At 60.1% G+C, this 17,996-nt stretch overlaps 2 protein-coding genes across 2 annotated transcripts in view; both read left to right on the forward strand.

Moving 5' to 3' along the window:
• PNPLA6 (patatin like phospholipase domain containing 6) overlaps positions 1–10,781 on the forward strand; it is a 27,693-nt gene extending 16,912 nt beyond the window's left edge. Inside the window, 9 exon segments of the mRNA XM_069881520.1 lie at positions 902–971; positions 2,030–2,146; positions 2,814–2,930; positions 5,963–6,111; positions 6,582–6,734; positions 8,020–8,136; positions 9,238–9,334; positions 9,412–9,521; positions 10,463–10,781. Coding sequence (XP_069737621.1) covers positions 902–971; positions 2,030–2,146; positions 2,814–2,930; positions 5,963–6,111; positions 6,582–6,734; positions 8,020–8,136; positions 9,238–9,334; positions 9,412–9,521; positions 10,463–10,522 — 990 coding nt within the window. The 3' untranslated portion in view covers positions 10,523–10,781.
• Positions 10,782–12,344: 1,563 nt separating this feature from the next.
• On the forward strand, positions 12,345–17,650 carry LOC138733977 (macrophage mannose receptor 1-like). Its single transcript, XM_069881503.1, has 7 exons — positions 12,345–12,520; positions 13,159–13,458; positions 13,621–13,677; positions 14,402–14,794; positions 15,188–15,333; positions 17,124–17,233; positions 17,313–17,650. The coding sequence occupies exons 1-7, from the start codon at positions 12,463–12,465 to the stop codon at positions 17,437–17,439; spliced, it is 1,191 nt and encodes a 396-aa protein (XP_069737604.1). The 5' UTR covers positions 12,345–12,462; the 3' UTR covers positions 17,440–17,650.
• Positions 17,651–17,996: the final 346 nt, after the last annotated feature.

A 17,996-nucleotide genomic window follows, 5' to 3' on the forward strand; every position in this document is an offset into this window, starting at 1 on the left:
GGACCTCCTGGTGGTGGCCGGGCCTGCTGGGGCGTTCCTAGACCTTCTCCTCCCTCCTCGTCCTTCTCCTCCCTCCTCGTCCTTCTCCTTCCTCCTCGTCCTTCTCCTTCCTCCTCGTCCTTCTCCTTCCTCCTCGTCCTTCTCCTTCCTCCTCATCCTTCTCGTTCCTCCTCGTCCTCCTCCTTCCTCCTCCACCTCCTCCTTCCTCCTCCACCTCCTCCCTCTTGTCCTCTTCTTTCTTCCTCCTCCTCGTCCACCTTCTTTTCTTCTGCTGTTGCTGCTTCTTTCTTCTCTTCTTTTCCTTCCTCGTTCTCCTCCTCCTTTGCCATCCTTCTCTCTCCATTCTCCTCTTCCTCATTCCCTCCTTCTCCTTCCTTCTTTTCTTCCTCTCTCCTTCCTCCTCTTCCTCCTCCTCCTCTTCCTCCTCCTCCTCTCCTCCTCCTCCTCTCCTTCTCCTCCTCTCCTTCTCCTCCTCCTCCTCCTCCTCCTCCTCCTCCTCCTCCTCCTCCTCCTCCTCCTCCTCCTCCTCCTCCTCCTCCTCCTCCTCCTCCTCCTCCTCCTCCTCCTCCTCCTCCTCCTCCTCCTCCTCCTCCTCCTCCTCCTCCTCCTCCTCCTCCTCCTCCTCCTCCTCCTCCTTCTCCTCCTTCTCCTCCTTCTCCTCCTTCTCCTCCTCCTCCCGCAGTGCATGAAGTCCGTCTTCAGGACCGTGCTGGACATCACCTACCCCATCACCTCCATGTTTTCGGGCTCGGCCTTCAACGCCAGCATCAACAAGGTTTTCCAGGACAAGCAGATCGAGGTGGGTCCCTTGGGCCCCTGCGCTGAGGAGGTCCCACCACCTCCCCACCCACCCACCCGCTGAGGTCCCCGGGGTGTCCTCCGCCCCGTCTTCTCCCCGCAGGACCTGTGGTTGCCCTACTTCAACGTCACGACCGACATCACCGCCTCGGCCATGCGGGTGCACACGGACGGTAAGGGCTCCCCTGGCCCCGGGGAAGCTCCTAGATGCCACCACGTTCCCCGTGGAGACCTCCAGAGCGGCGCCGCCTGCTCCTGCGGCCGCGGCGTGGAACGAGCTCGAGGGCCTGGACGGTGGTGGCTTCCCAGAGCCACCGGCTGCCGGTGACCCCGCGGGGCTCGGGTCTCCACGGGGAGCTCCGGATCTTCTGGGGTCGGGGTGCAGGGCTGCGTCCTCACCCCCCTCAGCGGGCACGTCCCCCTCTAACGAATCTAACCCCAGTAACCCTCGCGTCACGGCATGCGGGGACGCGGCGCTGGGAGGGGACGGGGTGGTGGTGGGAGGGACTCAACGTGGTGGTGGTGACAGGGACTCAACGTGGGGGTAGAGACGTGGATCGTGAGGTGGTGGGGACGTGGTGGTGGGTTTGGGGATGATGAGGTGGTGGTGGGGACGATGAGGTGGTGGTGGGGACGATGAGCTGGTGGGGATGATGAGATAGTGGTGGGGACGATGAGCTGGTGATGGAGACGATGAGATAGTGGTGGGAATGATGAGGTGGTGGGGATGATGAGCTGGTGGTGGGGACGATGAGCTGGTGGTGAGGACGATGAGCTGGTGGTGGGGACGATGAGCTGGTGGTGGGGACGATGAGCTGGTGATGGAGATGATGAGCTGGTGGTGGGGACGTTGAGCTGGTGGTGGGGACGTTGAGCTGGTGATGAGGACGTGGTGATGGTGGTGAGGACGTGGTGATGGTGGTGAGGACGTGGTGATGGTGGTGAGGACGTGGTGATGGTGGTGGGGACGTGGTGATGGTGACGGTGACGCCGTGGTGGCCGCCCCTCCTCCTCCCGCGGCGTTGGAGCTCACCTGGGACATTGAGCCGTCCACGGGCCGCCCCTCTCTGCCTTCTCCTCCACCTTCTAACCCCGACTAATCCCCGCTGACCACCACTAACCGCCCGGCCCTCCCTCCCCCAGCCCAGCACGGCCAAGGGGCTTGGGTCTCCTGGGCTTGGAGCCGCAGGGCTCCCACCAGGGGCCGTGACCGTGTCCTCTCGTCCGGCAGGCAGCCTGTGGCGCTACGTGCGAGCCAGTGCCTCCTACACCCCCTACCTCCCTCCTCTCTGTGACCCCAAGGACGGCCACTGGCTGGTGGACGGCTGCTATGTTAACAATGTCCCAGGTCAGCATCTCCTTCCCCGGGGCCACCAGCCCCACCCTGGAAACCCACCTGCGACCACCTCCTTTCCACCTCCCCAGACCCCACGTCCCGTCCCAGGGCAGGTTGAGGAGCACCAAGGGTTCCTCTGCCCCCCATGGGTCCCCGTGGGGTGCAGACGTCCTGGGGTGATGGCAGGTTGAGGAGCACCAAGGGTTCCTCTGCTCCCCATGGGTCCCCGTGGGGTGCAGACGTCCCGGGTTGAGGGCAGCTTGAGGAGCACCAAAGGTTCCTCTGCCCCCCATGGGTCCCCGTGGGGTGCAGACGTCCTGGGGTGATGGCAGGTTGAGGAGCACCAAGGGTTCCTCTGCTCCCCATGGAGGTCCCATGGGTCCCTGTGGGGTGCAGATGTCCTGGGATGATGAGAGGTTGAGGAGCACCAAGGGTTCCTCTGCTCCCCATGGGTCCCCGTGGGGTGCAGACGTCCTGGGGTGATGGCAGGTTGAGGAGCACCGAGGGTTCCTCTGCTCCCCATGGGTCCCCATGGGGTGCAGACGTCCTGGGTTGATGACAGGTTGAGGAGCACCGAGGGTTCCTCTGCTCCCCATGGAGGTCCCATGGGTCCCCGTGGGGTGCAGAGGTCCCGGGTTGGGGTTCGGGCCGTGCTGACTCTTCGTTCCCGCCGGCGCAGGGTCTCTCTGGCGCTACGTGCGGGCCAGCATGACCCTCTCGGGGTATCTCCCACCCCTCTGCGACCCCAAGGACGGCAACTTGCTGATGGACGGTGGTTACATCAACAACCTGCCAGGCAAGTAGCAGCTCGGGTGGGAGCTTCGTGGCCACCACGAGGCCCTGAGGTCGCATTTAGGAGCTCCGGTTGGGGTTTGCTGCTTCTCGGTGGCCTCGTTGCCTGGCGTCCTCCTAGAGCGGCTTCATTCTCCTCCATCTTCCATCGCTTCTCGATGTCCTCGGCCCCAGGTGGCTTCCAGGGCGCCTTCGTGCGTCTTCACATGCGTGATGGGACGGGGTTTAGGGTTTGGTAGGAACGGTTGGACTTGATGAGCCCGTGGGTCTCTTCCAACCCGGTGATTCTGTGATTCTAAGATGCTCCCCTTCATCTTCCATCACCTCTCGGTGGCTTTGCTGTTGGATGTCCTCTCAAGGCACCTTCTCCTCCACCTGCCAGGAAAGCTCAGGGACTCTCACATCATCTCGTAGCGTCTTCAGCATCAAGTGGCTTCTCAGGTGATGAACCTGCAGGTCTTGAAGGCCACGTTGGGCTTGGAGCAACCGCGTCCAGCGGGAGGTGGAGCTGGATGGGCTTTGAGGTCCCTTCTGACCCAAACCGTTCCATGATTCTGTGATTCTTCTCATGCGAGAAACATCCCTCCATCTGGTGTCATCTCCACGTGGCCTTAGCACCTTCCTAGAGCGTCTCCAGCACCTTCTTCCATCCTGCATCGTCCTCTCCTCTCGTCTTTGGTGCTGAGTGTTCTCCCAGGGCCTTCATCCCTCTTGCATCGTCTTCTCTTGATGTTCTCAGCTCCAGGTGCCTCCTGGGGCATCTCAGTCCTTCACCTGGAAGGTGCCTCCATCCACAGAAACGTGGTGGGACGACTCGTAGAACTGGGGGGCAGCGACGATGGGGTAGAAGCTCTTCAGGTGGGACAGGAACGGTGGGAGAGGTGGTGGGTCTGCGTTGGAGGGGGCTTCGATACCCTCGAGCTCGATGATGGTGAAGACGGGATCGAGTGCCCACAAAGAGGAGCCCACGAGAAGATGGGTATCGTGGTGGGACTCCATCTAGACCTCCCAGGCAAGAAGAAGCCGATGAGCTCTTCTCTGAACAACTGGGAGAAGCCTCAAGATCGCAAGCTCTGGTCCTTGTGGGACACTTCGATCTTCTGGATGTCCGCTGGAGGTACAAGACAGCGGAGAAGAAGCAGTCCAGGAGGTTCCTGGGGTTCCAGGAGGTTCGTGGTTGGACTCGATGATCCGATGGGTCTTTTCCAACCTGGTGATTCTACGATTCCTGGAGAGCGTGGATGACAAGTTCCTCACACAACCGGTGGAAGAGCCGATGAGGGAAGGTCCCTCCTGGACCTGCTGTTTGTGAGCGGAGGAGGCCTGGAGGGGGATGTGATGGTTGGAGGACACCAGGGACAAAGAGATCACGAGATGGTAGAACTTTGAGTTCTAGGTGAGGCGAGGAGATGGGTCAGAACGGCCGCCTCGGGCTTCCAGAGGGAAGACTCTGGATTCTTGAGAAGGTTGGTGGGGGAAAAACCAGCTCGGTTGAGCAGGGAGATCTTGAGGGACGTCAACAAGAAGAGGAAGGTCTGTGAGCTTTGGAAGGAGGGACAGGGGTCTTGGTGGGACCACAGGGAGGAGGTGAGATCGTGCGGAGGAAACATCAGGAGGCGTAAAACCCAACTAGGATCAGCTTGGCCAAGCCTCGAGAACGAAAACTCGTTCTATAAATCCATTAACACTAAAAGGAGGACGAGGGAGAACGTTCAGCCCCCGTCGGATGCAGGTGGGACAACTCTGACCACGGGTGAGGCCAAGGCTGAGGTTCTTGAGGCCTCTTTTGCCTCAGTCTTCAATAGGAAGGAAAGTTCTTCCCTGGGTCTTCATCCTCAGGAGCCTGAGGAGCAGAACGAAGCTCCCGTGATCCAAGAGGAGGTGGTTGGAGACTTGCTTGGCCCGTTAGACACCTCCAAGTCCATGGGGCTGGAAGGATCCACCCAAGGGTATTGAAGGAGCTGGTGGACGTGCTTCAAACCCCTTTCCATCATCCACGTTGCTTCATCACCTCTTGATGTCCACGAGACCCTTCCTGGAGCATCTCCATCCTCTCTCCACGCAAACCCCCTTCCTCCACATTGCGTCATCACCTCTTGATGTCCACGAGACCCTTCCTAGAGCGTCTCCATCCTCCCTCTCCACGCAAACCCCCTTCCTCCACATTGCATCATCACCTCTTGATGTCCACGAGACCCTTCCTGGAGCGTCTCCATCCTCCCTCTCCCCACAAACCCCCTTCCTCCACGTTGCTTCATCACCTCTTGATGTCCACGAGACCCTTCCTGGAGCGTCTCCATCCTCTCTCTCCACGAGACCCTTCCTGGAGCATCTCCATCCTCTCTCCATGCAAACCCCCTTCCTCCACGTTGCATCATCACCTCTTGATGTCCACGAGACCCTTCCTGGAGCGTCTCCATCCTCTCTCTCCACGAGACCCTTCCTGGAGCGTCTCCATCCTCTCTCTCCACGAGACCCTTCCTGGAGCGTCTCCATCCTCTCTCTCCACGCAAACCCCCTTCCTCCACATTGCATCATCACCTCTTGATGTCCACGAGACCCTTCCTGGAGCGTCTCCATCCTCTCTCTCCACGAGACCCTTCCTGGAGTGTCTCCATCCTCCCTCTCCCCACAAACCCCCTTCCTCCACGTTGCGTCATCACCTCTCGATGCCCCCAAGCGCCTTCTTGGAGCGTCTCCATCCTCCTCTATCTTCAAGCCGTCTCCATCCAGCTCGTATCACCTCCCGGGGGTCCTCCTGGAGCCTCCTCCACCTTCCTTCCCCTCCCACCACAGATGCTGCAACTCGCCTGTGTCCTCCCGTCACCCCCGGCCTCGCTGCTCTGCCCCCCGACCTCCAGCGCCCACGGGGACCTCCCTGGTGCCACCACGACCCCCAGCACGGCTTTGGCCTCCGCCCCGAGCTGAGGGACAACCCCAGGGCCCCCCTCCCCGGCCCCGTTTCCCTGCTCGGCTCGTGCCGCCGTCTCTCCGTGGTGGCCACCAACCCCACGCGTGTCCGTCCTTCTCCCCCAGCGGACATCGCCCGCAACATGGGGGCCAAGACGGTGATCGCCATCGACGTGGGCAGCCAGGACGAGACCGACCTCTGCAACTACGGGGACAGCCTGTCCGGCTGGTGGCTCCTCTGGAAACGGCTCAACCCGTGGGCTGAGAAAGTCAAGGTGAGGAGGAACCTCCGAGGAACCTCTGAGAGAGCTTGGAGGGGGGGTTCAGCCTGGAGAAGAGGAGCCTGAGGGGAGACCTCCTTGCTCTTTCCCTGCAAGGAGCTGGTGGAGAGGAGGGAGCTGGGCTCTTCTCCCCAGGGCCAGGGGACAGGCCGGGAGGGAACGGCCTCAAGCTCCACCAGGGGAGCCTCAGGATGGGACATCAAGAACTTCTTCATGGAAAGGGTTATTGGTCACTGGGACAGGGAGGGGGTTGAGTCACCATCCCTGGAGATGTTTGAGGGCCGGGTGGACGAGGTGCTGAGGGACACAGGTTGGTGATTGATGGGGATGGTTGGACTCCATGATCCGTTGGGTCTCTTCCAACGTGGTGGTTCCACGATTCTCTGATTCTGTGACCGTGGCGAGAGGTTGGGGGCTGCTGGGAGATGGTTTGGTGGAGGCGCTGAGGATCTTCTCCCACCCAGGTGCCCGACATGGCCGAGATCCAGTCGCGCTTGGCCTACGTGTCCTGCGTGCGGCAGCTGGAGGTGGTGAAGTCCAGCTCGTACTGCGAGTACATCCGACCCCCCATCGACCGCTTCAAGACCATGGATTTCGGCAAGTTCGACGAGATCTACGTGAGTTGGAGGGGACGGAGAAGCCGCTGGGGTGCTCTGGACCATGGTTCTGGGTGGCTGCCATGCCCCGAGCCGCGGGTTGGGGTTCTCCAACCATCGGTTGGCTTGTGCTGCCTGGTGGTTGGGGCGTCTTGGCCACTAACAGGGTGTCCTGGTCGCTCGTGGAGTCCCCCGGCTGTGGATTGGGCCGCCCTTGCCAGCAGTTGGGTCTCCTGGAGATCACGTGGGGCCAACCAGCAGCTGCTTGGGTGCTTCAGCCACCATCTGGGGCTGCTTTGACCCACTAGTTGAGGTCTCTTGGCCATCAGTTGGGTGCTCAAGCCCTTATTTAGGTGCCTCAACCATTAATGGAGCATCTGGACCATCATCTTTTGGTGCCTCAAGCCATCGTTTGGGGTGTTAGGGCCACCAGTTGCCACGTCCTGGCCATTAGTTGGCACTCAGGTCACCCTTGGAGGCTCCTTGACCATCAGCTGGGCTACCTGGGCCATTGGCTGGGGTGCCCAAGCCATCGTTTGGGGTGTCCTGGCCAGGTTGAGCATCCCAGTCATCAGCTGGGTGCCCCAACCATCCACTGGGTCTCCTAGGCCATCGACTGGGAGCTCTAGACCATGAGTTGGGTGCCTCAACCATCAACTGGGTGCCCTAGGCCATCAGTTGGGTGTCCTAGAGCATCAACCGGGTGTCCTAGACCATCAGTTAGGAGCTCTAGACCATCAGTTGGGTGCCTCAACCATCCACTGGGTGTCCTAGACCATCAATTGGGTGTCCTAGAGCATCAACTGGGTGTCCTGGACCATCAGTTAGGAGCTCTAGACCATCAGTTGGGTGCCTCAACCATCAGTTGGGTGTCCTGGACCATCAGTTGGGAGCTTTAGACCATCAGGTGGGTGCCCCAACCATCCACTGGGTGTCCTAGACCATCAGTTGGGAGCTCTAGACCATCAGTTGGGTGCCTCAACCATCAACTGGGTGTCCTAAGCCATCAGTTGAGAGCTCTAGACCATGAGTTGGGTGCCTCAACCATCAGTTGGGTGTCCTAGAGCACCAACTGGGTGTCCTGGACCATCAGTTGGGAGCTCTAGACCATCAGTTGGGTGTCCTAGAGCACCAACTGGGTGTCCTAGACCATCAGTTGGGAGCTCTAGACCATCAGTTGGGTGCCCCAACCATCAAGTGGGTGCCCTGGGCCATCGCTTGAGGTGTCCTGCTCATCCGTTGAGTTCCTGGGCCACCAGCCAGGGTGCCTGGGCCACCAACAGGCCAGGACCTGCTCTCCCTGCAGGACGTGGGCTACCAATACGGCAAAGTGGTCTTTGACGGCTGGAGCCGGGGGGACATCATTGAGAAGATGGTGAAGGACCGGCGCTCGGCTGACTTCTACGAGAGCAAACGCATGGACGTGAGCAGGGGGTGGCCCCAGGGTCCCTCTGGGGTGGTGGCCGCTGGAGACCCGCCTGGGGACATCTGGAATGGGGCCACCTTGGCTCTGCCACCCTGGTTTTCTTTGTCTCCTGGTCCTGGAGGCACCTTCAGGGAGCAGCACCCGCCTCGCTCCATCCTCTTGTCCCCCATGGCCCATCTCCTGTCCTCCCTTGGTCCATCTTCATCCTCTTGGCCCCTTCTTGGTCCATCTCCTGTCCCTTCCTTGGTCCACCCCCTCGGTCCATCCTCCGTCCCCTCCTTGGTCCATTCCATCTCCTCAGCCCGTCCCTATCCCATCTCCTTGGTCCATCCCATCCCTTGGTCCATCTCCTGTTTCCCCCTTGGTCCATCCCATCTCCTTGGTCCATCCCATCTCCTTGGTCCATCCCATCCCTTGATCGATCCATCTCCTGTTTCCCCCTTGGTCCACCCCATCTCCTTGGTCCACCCCATCCCTTGGTCCATCCCCTGTCTCCCCCTTGGTCCATCCCATCTCCTTGGTCCATCTCCTGTCTCCTCCTTGGTCCATCCCATCCCTTGATCCATCTCCTGTTTCCATCTTCATCCATCCCATCTCCTTGGTCCATCTCCTGTCTCCTCTTTGGTCCATCCCAACCCTTGATCCATCCCGTCTCCCCCTTGGTCCATTCCATCTCCTTGGTCCATCCCCTGTCTCCCCCTTGGTCCATCCCATCTCCTTGGTCCATCCCATCCTTTGATCCATCTCCATCCCATCCCTTGATCCATCTCCATCCCATCTCTTGGTCCATCTCCATCCCATCCCTTGATCCATCTCCATCCCATCCCTTGATCCATCTCCATCCCATCCCTTGGTCCATCTCCATCCCATCCCTTGGTCCATCTCCATCCCATCCCTTGATCCATCTCCATCCCATCCCTTGGTCCATCTCCATCCCATCTCTTGGTCCATCCCATCCCTTGATCCATCTCCATCCCATCTCTCGCTCCATCTCCATCCACCCCGGCCTCCTTTTGTCCCTCTCTCCGTGTCCCCTGCCCCGTCTCCTCGTTCTCCTCGTTCTCCTCCACCCTCCCCGCTCTTGGGTCCCTCCTGCAGGTCCTCACGTGTCCCAGCGCCGGCTTCACCGACCTGGCCGAGATCGTGTCCCGCATCGAGCCCGCCAAGTCCTGCCTGTCGGACGGTTATGCCGACGGTGAGCGGGGACGGGGGCGTCCGGGGGGCCGGGCTGGCCCCACGCTCTGACCGTGTCACCTCCTCTTGTCCCACCAGAGGAGTCCGACTACCTCACCGAGTACGAGGACGAGGGGCCGGAGCCGCCGCGGGGCGAGGAGGACGCGTTCGCCCCTGCCGAGTGGGCCACCGGTGGTGCCTTGGAGGCTGTGAGTGTCCCTGCTTGTGGAGACCCTCCAAAACGGGGGGGTCTTCTGGGGTTGGGGGGCTCCTGAGGGGGCCCTGACCCCCTATGTGGGGTTGTGTGGTCATGGAAACCCATCAAAATGGGTTGTGTGGTCATGGAAACCCATCAAAATGAGTTGTGTGGTCATGGAGACCCATCAAAGTGGGGTGCGTGGTCATGGAGACCCATCAAAATGGGGTTGGAGGTCATGGAGCCCCATCAAAATGGCTTTGGGGTCATGAAGCCCCATCAAAATGGCTTTGGGGGTCATGGAGACCCATCAAAATGGCTTTGGGGGTCATGGAGACCCATCAAAATGGCTTTGGGGGTCATGGAGACCCATCAAAATGGGTTTGGAGGTCATGGAGACCCATCAAAGTTGGGTGTGTGGTCATGGAGACCCATCAAAGTGGGTTGTGTGGTCATGGAGACCCATCAAAGTGGGGTGTGTGGTCATGGAGCCCCATCAAAATGGGTTTGGAGGTCATGGAGACCCACCAGAATGGGATGTGTGGTCACGGAGATGGATCCCTTTGATCTTGGGGGCAGCTTGGACCCACGAGTGCTGGATCGTGTCCCCATCCCAATGTCCTCCAGGTCTTTATGGGCATGGAGACCACCTAAACCCCACGAGTGCTGGGTTGTGTCCCCATCCCAGTGTCCCCCCGTGTCTCCTTTAGGTCTTTATGGGCATGGAGACCACCTGGTCCCCACGAATGCTGCTCCATGTCCCCATCCCAATGTCCTCCACGTGTCCTCCAGGTCCTTATGGGCATGGAGACCACCTGAACCCCTCGAATGCTGGATCATGTCCCCATCCCAGTGTCCCCCCGTGTCTCCTTTAGGTCTTTATGGGCACGGAGACCACCTGGAGCCCCTGGGTGCTTCTCTGCGTCCCCCGACATGTCCCGTGTCTCTCCCTAGGAGGAGGAGAAGACCCTGCGCCACCGCCCGTGCCCGGACCCGGCCCCCTCTGCCCCCTAGACCTGAGCCTCAACGCCACGTTCGGAGCCCGATGGGACCCGGGGGGTGGTGGGGGTGTCACCTCCTGGGGTGTCACCTCCTGGGGTGTCACCTCCGGCCCCTCTCCCCCCCGTCCCGCCGTGTCCCCGGGGTGGGGGAGCTCCGGGGGTCCCCGTGTCCCCGTCCCCCCCCAGGGCCTCGCGCCGCTCACGGGGGGGAAGCGACTGCTGTACATTTTCAGTTCTCTTGCTCTTTTAATTTTAATTATTATTTAAAATAACTGCGGATTAATTGCCTTTTTTATTTATTTTTAATTACTGTTATCAATTAAAATTCTCCTGGGGGTGCAGGAAGGGTCTAGAGAGGGATCTGGATCCATGGCTGGAGGGCAGGAAGGATCTAGAGAGGGATCAGGAGAGGCTGGATCCATGGCTGGAGGGCAGGAAGGATCTAGAGAGGGATCAGGCCAGGCTGGATCCATGGATGGAGGGCAGGAAGGATCTAGAGAGGGATCAGGGCAGGCTGGATCCATGGCTGGAGGGCAGGAAGGGTCTAGAGAGGGATCAGGAGAGGCTGGATCCATGGATGGAGGGCAGGAAGGATCTAGAGAGGGATCAGGGCAGGCTGGATCCATGGCTGGAGGGCAGGAAGGGTCTAGAGAGGGATCAGGAGAGGCTGGATCCATGGATGGAGGGCAGGAAGGATCTAGAGAGGGATCAGGAGAGGCTGGATCCATGGATGGAGGGCAGGAAGGATCTAGAGAGGGATCAGGGCAGGCTGGATCCATGGATGGAGGGCAGGAAGGATCTAGAGAGGGATCAGGAGAGGCTGGATCCATGGATGGAGGGCAGGAAGGATCTAGAGAGGGATCAGGGCAGGCTGGATCCATGGCTGGAGGGCAGGAAGGATCTAGAGAGGGATCAGGAGAGGCTGGATCCATGGCTGGAGGGCAGGAAGGATCTAGAGAGGGATCAGGGCAGGCTGGATCCATGGATGGAGGGCAGGAAGGATCTAGAGAGGGATCAGGGCAGGCTGGATCCATGGCTGGAGGGCAGGAAGGATCTAGAGAGGGATCAGGCCAGGCTGGACCCATGGCTGGAGGGCAGGAAGGATCTAGAGAGGGATCAGGGCAGGCTGGATCCATGGCTGGAGGGCAGGAAGGATCTAGAGAGGGATCAGGAGAGGCTGGATCCATGGATGGAGGGCAGGAAGGATCTAGAGAGGGATCGGGAGAGGCTGGATCCATGGATGGAGGGCAGGAAGGATCTAGAGAGGGATCGGGAGAGGCTGGATCCATGGCTGGAGGGCAGGAAGGATCTAGAGAGGGATCAGGAGAGGCTGGATCCATGGATGGAGGGCAGGAAGGATCTAGAGAGGGATCGGGAGAGGCTGGATCCATGGCTGGAGGGCAGGAAGGATCTAGAGAGGGATCAGGCCAGGCTGGATCCATGGCTGGAGGGGTAGGAAGGGTCTACAGAGGGGTCGGAGGGGTTGGCTCCATGGTTGGGGGGCACCACCAGGGGACACTGGTGGCCCCCGTGGCCGTACTGTCCCCTCACCCCGGCGTGATAAGCCGGTGGCCACCGTGGCCGGGGCTGGTGGGAGCTGATAGCGCCGGGTTCTTCCTGCCTGGGGCCACCACGGGGGGTGGGGGGGACACCCTGGGGACAACGTGGGGATGGGGACACCACGGGGACACCAGAACACCAGCATCTGCTGGGCATGGGGACAACCTGGGCGTGAGGCCAGTGGAGGCTTTGCCACCAGCCCTTGGGGACCGTCCCCCGTGGTGCCACCTCCAGCCAAGGTCTGGGGACCCGTTGGGTCCTCGGGGGCCCCTCGAGGCGTGTCCCCGGGGTTGGGAGCATCCGGTGGCCCTTGTCACCTCCCCTGTCACCCACTTCCCGAGAGCTTTATCGGGGGGGACACTCGCTGGGGACAACGGGGCCACCACAGGGACCATGTACGGCAACGTTGAAGCCGGGAAGGGGCCGCTGCAGGTGGTGGGACCTGGAGAAGGTGAGAAGCAGCCAGGGGCCCCTAAGGTGCACCCCCAGGGTCCTTCTGGGGTCCCACAGGGCTGGGGAGCAACCCCTGGTGACCAAGGGAGGTCCTCAAGGTGGGTGGTGGCACCTAAGGAGGGTTCTCCCATCCCTGGTGACCAAGGGAGGTCCTCAAGGTTGGTGGTGGCAGCACCTAAGGACGGTTCTCCCATCCCTGGTGTCTGAGGGAAGGTCCTCAAGGTTGGTGGTGGCACCTAAGGAGGGTTCTCCCATCCCTGGTGACCAAGGGAGGTCCTCAAGGTTGGTGGTGGCACCTAAGGAGGGTTCTCCCATCCCTGGTGACCAAGGGAGGTCCTCAAGGTTGGTGGTAGTGGCACCTAAGGCGGGTTCTCCCATCCCTAATGTCTGAGGGAAGGTCCTCAAGGTGGGTGGTGGCAGCACCTAAGGAGGGTTCTCCATCCCTAATGTCTGAGGGAAGGTCCTCAAGGTTGGTGGTGGTGGCACCTAAGGAGGGTTCTCCCATCCCTGGTGTCTGAGGGAAGGTCCTCAAGGTGGGTGGTGGCACCTAAGGAGGGTTCTCCCATCCCTGGTGTCTGAGAGAAGGTCCTCAAGGTGGGTGGTGGCACCTGAAGAGGGTTCTCCAATCATCCCCAGCCTGCAGCGACCCGTGCTCCACAGAGGAGAACCTCTACGAACCCCTAGACCCTCCAAGCACCATCCCAAGCCAGAAGAGTCCACCTGGCCCCCCAGGTTTGGCTTGGTCATCGCTGGAAGGCCCGAGCGACGCGGTGGTGAAAGCCGGAGCCTCCCGGCGCTGCCCGAGCCGGCGCTCGGTCCCCTCTCACCCGGCGCCCTGGAGCTCCTCCAGCAAGAAGCTGCTGCTGGTGGGAACCGTGGCCCTGGGGCTCTCGGTGCTGGGGAACGTCCTCTTGGTCACCATCGGCTCGCGGCACAGTGAGTCTTGGGGCCCCACGGGGGCCTCCTCCACCTCGGGAGGGGCTGGTGGGGCTGGTGAGGGGGGAGAGTTGAGGTTTTGGGGTCTCGGCACCCTTCGAGAGGAGCCCGACCGCGGTGACGGCTCCGCACGGTGACCGGGTGGCCTTGGTGTCCCTCCAGTGGCAGCCCTGAGGGAGGAGCTGGAAGCTGAGAAGGTGAAGGAGCTGCCAAATGTGGGTGCGTCTTCTCCATCCCTTCCCGTGGTGGCACCCATGGACGTGTCCCCAACCCCGTGTGTCCCCTCCATCCATCCATCCCTTCCCATGGTGGCACCCATGGACGTGTCCCCTCCATCCATCCATCCCTTCCCGTGGTGGCACCCATGGACGTGTCCCCTCCATCCATCCATCCCTTCCCATGATGACACCCATGGACGTGTCCCCAACCCCGTGTGTCCCCTCCATCCATCCATCCATCCCTTCCCATGGTGGCACCCATGGACGTGTCCCCAACCCCGTGTGTCCCCTCCATCCATCCATCCATCCCTCCCCATGGTGGCACCCATGGACGTGTCCCCTCCATCCATCCATCCCTCCCCATGGTGGCACCCATGGACATGTCCCCAACCCCGTGTGTCTCCTCCATCCATCCATCCCTTCCCATAGTGACACCCATGGACGTGTCCCCAACCCCGTGTGAACCCTCCATCCATCCATCCATCCATCCCTTCCCATGGTGGCACCCATGGACGTGTCCCCAACCCCGTGTGTCCCCTCCATCCATCCATCCCTTCCCGTGGTGGCACCCATGGACGTGTCCCCTCCATCCATCCATCCCTTCCCGTGGTGACACCCATGGACGTGTCCCCAACCCCGTGTGTCCTCTCCATCCATCCCTCCCTCCATCCCTCCCCGTGGTGACACCCACGGACGTGTCCCCAACCCCGTGTCCCCCTCCCCAGCCTCCTGCTCCTTCCAGCTCTACAACGAGAACCAGCGCAAGTGCGTGGAGGCCTCTGGCCACCAGTTGACGGCCACCACCTGCCAGCCGGCCGCGGTGGCCCAACGCTTCCAGTGGCTGCCGGGGCGGCGGCTGCGGAGCCAGCGGAGCCGGCGCTGCGTGACGGCCGCCCGGGGCCAGAACCTGTCGCTGGTGCGGCTGGAGCCGTGCCGGGAGGACGACGTCCTGCAGCGCTGGGAGTGCCGCCCCGGGGGGCTCCTGGCCCTGGCCGGCCACCAGCTCTACTTCAACTACGGCAACAACCTGCAGCGGGCGGTGATGCTCTACACCGGGGACAAGGAGTGGAGCCGCTGGGTGGTCCACGGGACCGAGGCCGACGTCTGCTCCTACTCCTGTGAGTCCGGGAACCTCCGGCCTGAAGGAGCTCAGGAGGTTCCACGAGGTCAAGGTCCTCCAGCTGGGTTGGTGTGAACGTTCTAGGAGTCTAGGAGCCAGCTGGGTGGATCTGCTGGAGGGTTTGAGGTTCTCCCAAGGGCCAGGGGACAGGACGGGAGGGAACAGCCTCGAGCTCCACCAGGGGAGGCTCCGGATGGGACATCAAGAACTTCTTCATGGAAAGGGTTATTGGTCACTGGAACAGGGAGGGGGTTGAGTCCCCTGCCCTGGAGGGGTTGAAGGTGGACGAGGTGCTGAGGGACGTGGATTGATGGGAACGGTTGGACTCCATGATCCGTTGGGTCTTTCCCAACCTGTCGATTCTCTGATCCTGCCCCCGCTCCGTTCCCAGGTTGTCCCCCTTGCTCCAAGGGCTGGATCTACTTCGGGAATTCCTGCTACTTCTACTCCAAGACGACGAGCTCCTGGGCGGACGCTCAGCGCTTCTGCTCGGCGCTGGGCGCGCAGCTCCTGGAGGTGGACGGCCCCGAGGAGAAGGTGAGGAGGGGACGGGTTCCGGCGTCTGGGAAGGGAGGGAGGAGATGAGGAGATGCTCTTGTGGGAGCTGAGGAGCAGCTGGAGGCCTCAGGATCATCCCACCACCCTGTCCAGCCCCCTACGACAGGTTTGGGTGGGAACTGCTGGACCCTCACCCGAAGCTTTACCCAAATTCTCTTCTTTTAGCCTCAAATTCACACTCCAGAGCCTCATAGTTGTAGAATTCGTGGAATCACAGAATCATTTGGGTTGGAAACGATCATTGGGTCTGACCCAACGCTGCCAACTCCACCCGCAGTCCAGGTCCCTCAGCCCCACATCTCCATGGCTTTTGAGCCCCACCAGGATGGGGACACGGTTCCTTCCCTGTGCAGCAAATTCCAGGGCTTGGGAACCCTTTGGGTGAAGGGATTTTTCCCAATATCCAACCTAAATCCCCCCTTGATGGCTCCTTTTTCTCCAGCCCAACCCCCCCCAGCTCCACTCCCCTTCTCGGAACGTGCTCGATGTCCCTCTTGGAGTGAGGGGCCCGAAACCAAACCCAGGTTTCCATGATTCCATGATTTTATGGTTCCTTGATTCTACGATTCCATGGTTCCACGGTTCTGTGGTTCCATGATTTCACGGTTCTATGGTTTCATAACTCCACGGTTCCATCATTCCATGTTTCCATGGTTCTACAATTTGATAATTCTGTGACTCCATAGTTCTATCGCTCTATAGTTCCATGATTTCAGCCTTCCATTCCATCATTCCATGGTTCCATGATTCTATAGTTCCATGATTCCATCATTCCACGATTTCATGATTCTATAGGTCCGTGATTCCATCCTTCCATGATTCTATAGGTCCATGATTCCATCATTCCATTGTTCCATGATTCCCTCCCTCCATGATTCCATCGTTCCATGATTCTATAGTTCCATGATACCATCATTCCATGGTTTCATCATTCCGTGGTTCCATGATTCCCTCCTTCCATGATTCCATCATTCCATCATTCCAGGTTCATTGGTTCTATAGTTCCATGATTCCATCATTCCATGATTCTATAGGTCAATGATTCCATCATTCCATGATTCTATAGTTCCATGATTCCATCCTTCCATGATTCTATAGGTCCATGATTCCATCCTTCCATGATTCTGTAGGTCCATGATTCCATCCTTCCATGATTCTATAGGTCCATGATTCTATAGTTCCATGATTCCATACTTCCATGATTCTGTAGGTCCATGATTCCATCCTTCCATGATTCTGTAGATCCATGATTCTATAGTTTCACGATTCCATCCTTCCATGGTTCTATAGTTCCATGATTCCATGATTCTATAGTTCCATGATTCTATCCTTCCATGATTCTATAGTTCCATGATTCTATCCTTCCATGATTCTATAGGTCCATGATTCCATCATTCCATGATTCTATAGGTCCATGATTCCATCCTTCCATGATTCTGTAGGTCCATGATTCTATAGTTCCATGATTCCATCCTTCCATGGTTCTATAGTTCCATGATTCCATCCTTCCATCATCCCGTGATCCTATAGTTCCATGATTCTGTAGTTCCATGACTCTATAGGTCCATGATTCCATCATCCCATGATTCTACAGTTCCATCATTCCATGATTCCATCCTTCCATCATCCCGTGATCCTACTGTTCCATGCTCCCATGATTCCCTCATTCCATAATTCTCTAGTTCCGCGCTCCCCTGACTCCATCGCTCCCCGCGGTGGGGCAGGCGGTTTTGGGGACCCCCCCCCCCCCCACGCTCTCTGCCCCCCAGGAGCACGTCCAGACCACGCTGCGAGGTTCCTCCTGGCTCGGCATCCGCGACGAAGACCTCGAGGGCACCTGGAAGCGAGCGGACGGTTCCGTCCTCCCTCGGGAGAGCAGGTACAACCCAACCAGGGGGGATGGGGGGGGACATTGGGGGGGGGGGGGGGACCCCCTAATTCCTCTGGTGCCCCCCAAGCTCTTGGCACAGGAACGAACCCAACGGCGAGCGGCAGGAGAACTGCGCGGCCGTGCGGGAGGACGGACAGTGGTTCGACTTCCCCTGCACCAGCTCCCTCGCCTGGGTGTGCGAGGGCCCCCCCTGAGCCTCGCAGGGGCCCCCCCAAACCCCAACCCCCCCCACGACACCCCCTCCCCCCCAAACCCTCCTCCTCCTCCTCCATCCCCCCCTTTGCGAAGCCTCCACCTCCAATCTAGATATTTGGAGGAGGGGGGGGGGACACCCCCCACCCCCCCCCAAGGAAAATTTGGGGGGTGGGGTGGAATTGGGGGGTCCCCATGGGGCAATAAACACGTGTGCGAAGTGTGAACCCGCTCTGGTTATGGGGGGGGGGGGGCACCCCCCTACTTCATGACCTGGGATGGATTGGGGGGGGGGGGGGGGGAGGCTCCTGACTTGGGGTTTGGGGGTGTTGGGGGGTATTTAAAGGGCTCTGAGGGTCGTTTTGGGGGGGTGGGGGGGTGTTTAAAGGGGATATTGGGGGGCTGGGGGGGTCTAGGGGTTGTTGGGGGCTTGGGGGGGGTGGTTTGGGGGGTTAAGGGGGGGTATTTAGGGGAATCTGGGGTTATTTAATGGGGTCTGGGGGGGTCTGGGGGGTATTTAAGGAGTCTAGGAGATTTGGGGGGGTCTGGGGGGTATTTA

The sequence above is a fragment of the Phaenicophaeus curvirostris genome, unplaced genomic scaffold (genome assembly GCF_032191515.1).
Source record: "Phaenicophaeus curvirostris isolate KB17595 unplaced genomic scaffold, BPBGC_Pcur_1.0 scaffold_51, whole genome shotgun sequence".
Taxonomy (NCBI): Eukaryota; Metazoa; Chordata; class Aves; order Cuculiformes; family Cuculidae; genus Phaenicophaeus; species Phaenicophaeus curvirostris.

Excerpts from the sequence above, each read along its gene's own strand:
- LOC138733977 (XM_069881503.1), top strand. The coding sequence starts at position 12,463 with ATGTACGGCAACGTTGAAGCCGGGAAGGGGCCGCTGCAGGTGGTGGGA. Across the intron at positions 12,521-13,158 it reads GGTGGTGGGACCTGGAGAAG|CCTGCAGCGACCCGTGCTCC; the intron begins GTGAGAAGCAGC and ends AATCATCCCCAG. Across the intron at positions 17,234-17,312 it reads GTCCTCCCTCGGGAGAGCAG|CTCTTGGCACAGGAACGAAC; the intron begins GTACAACCCAAC and ends GTGCCCCCCAAG.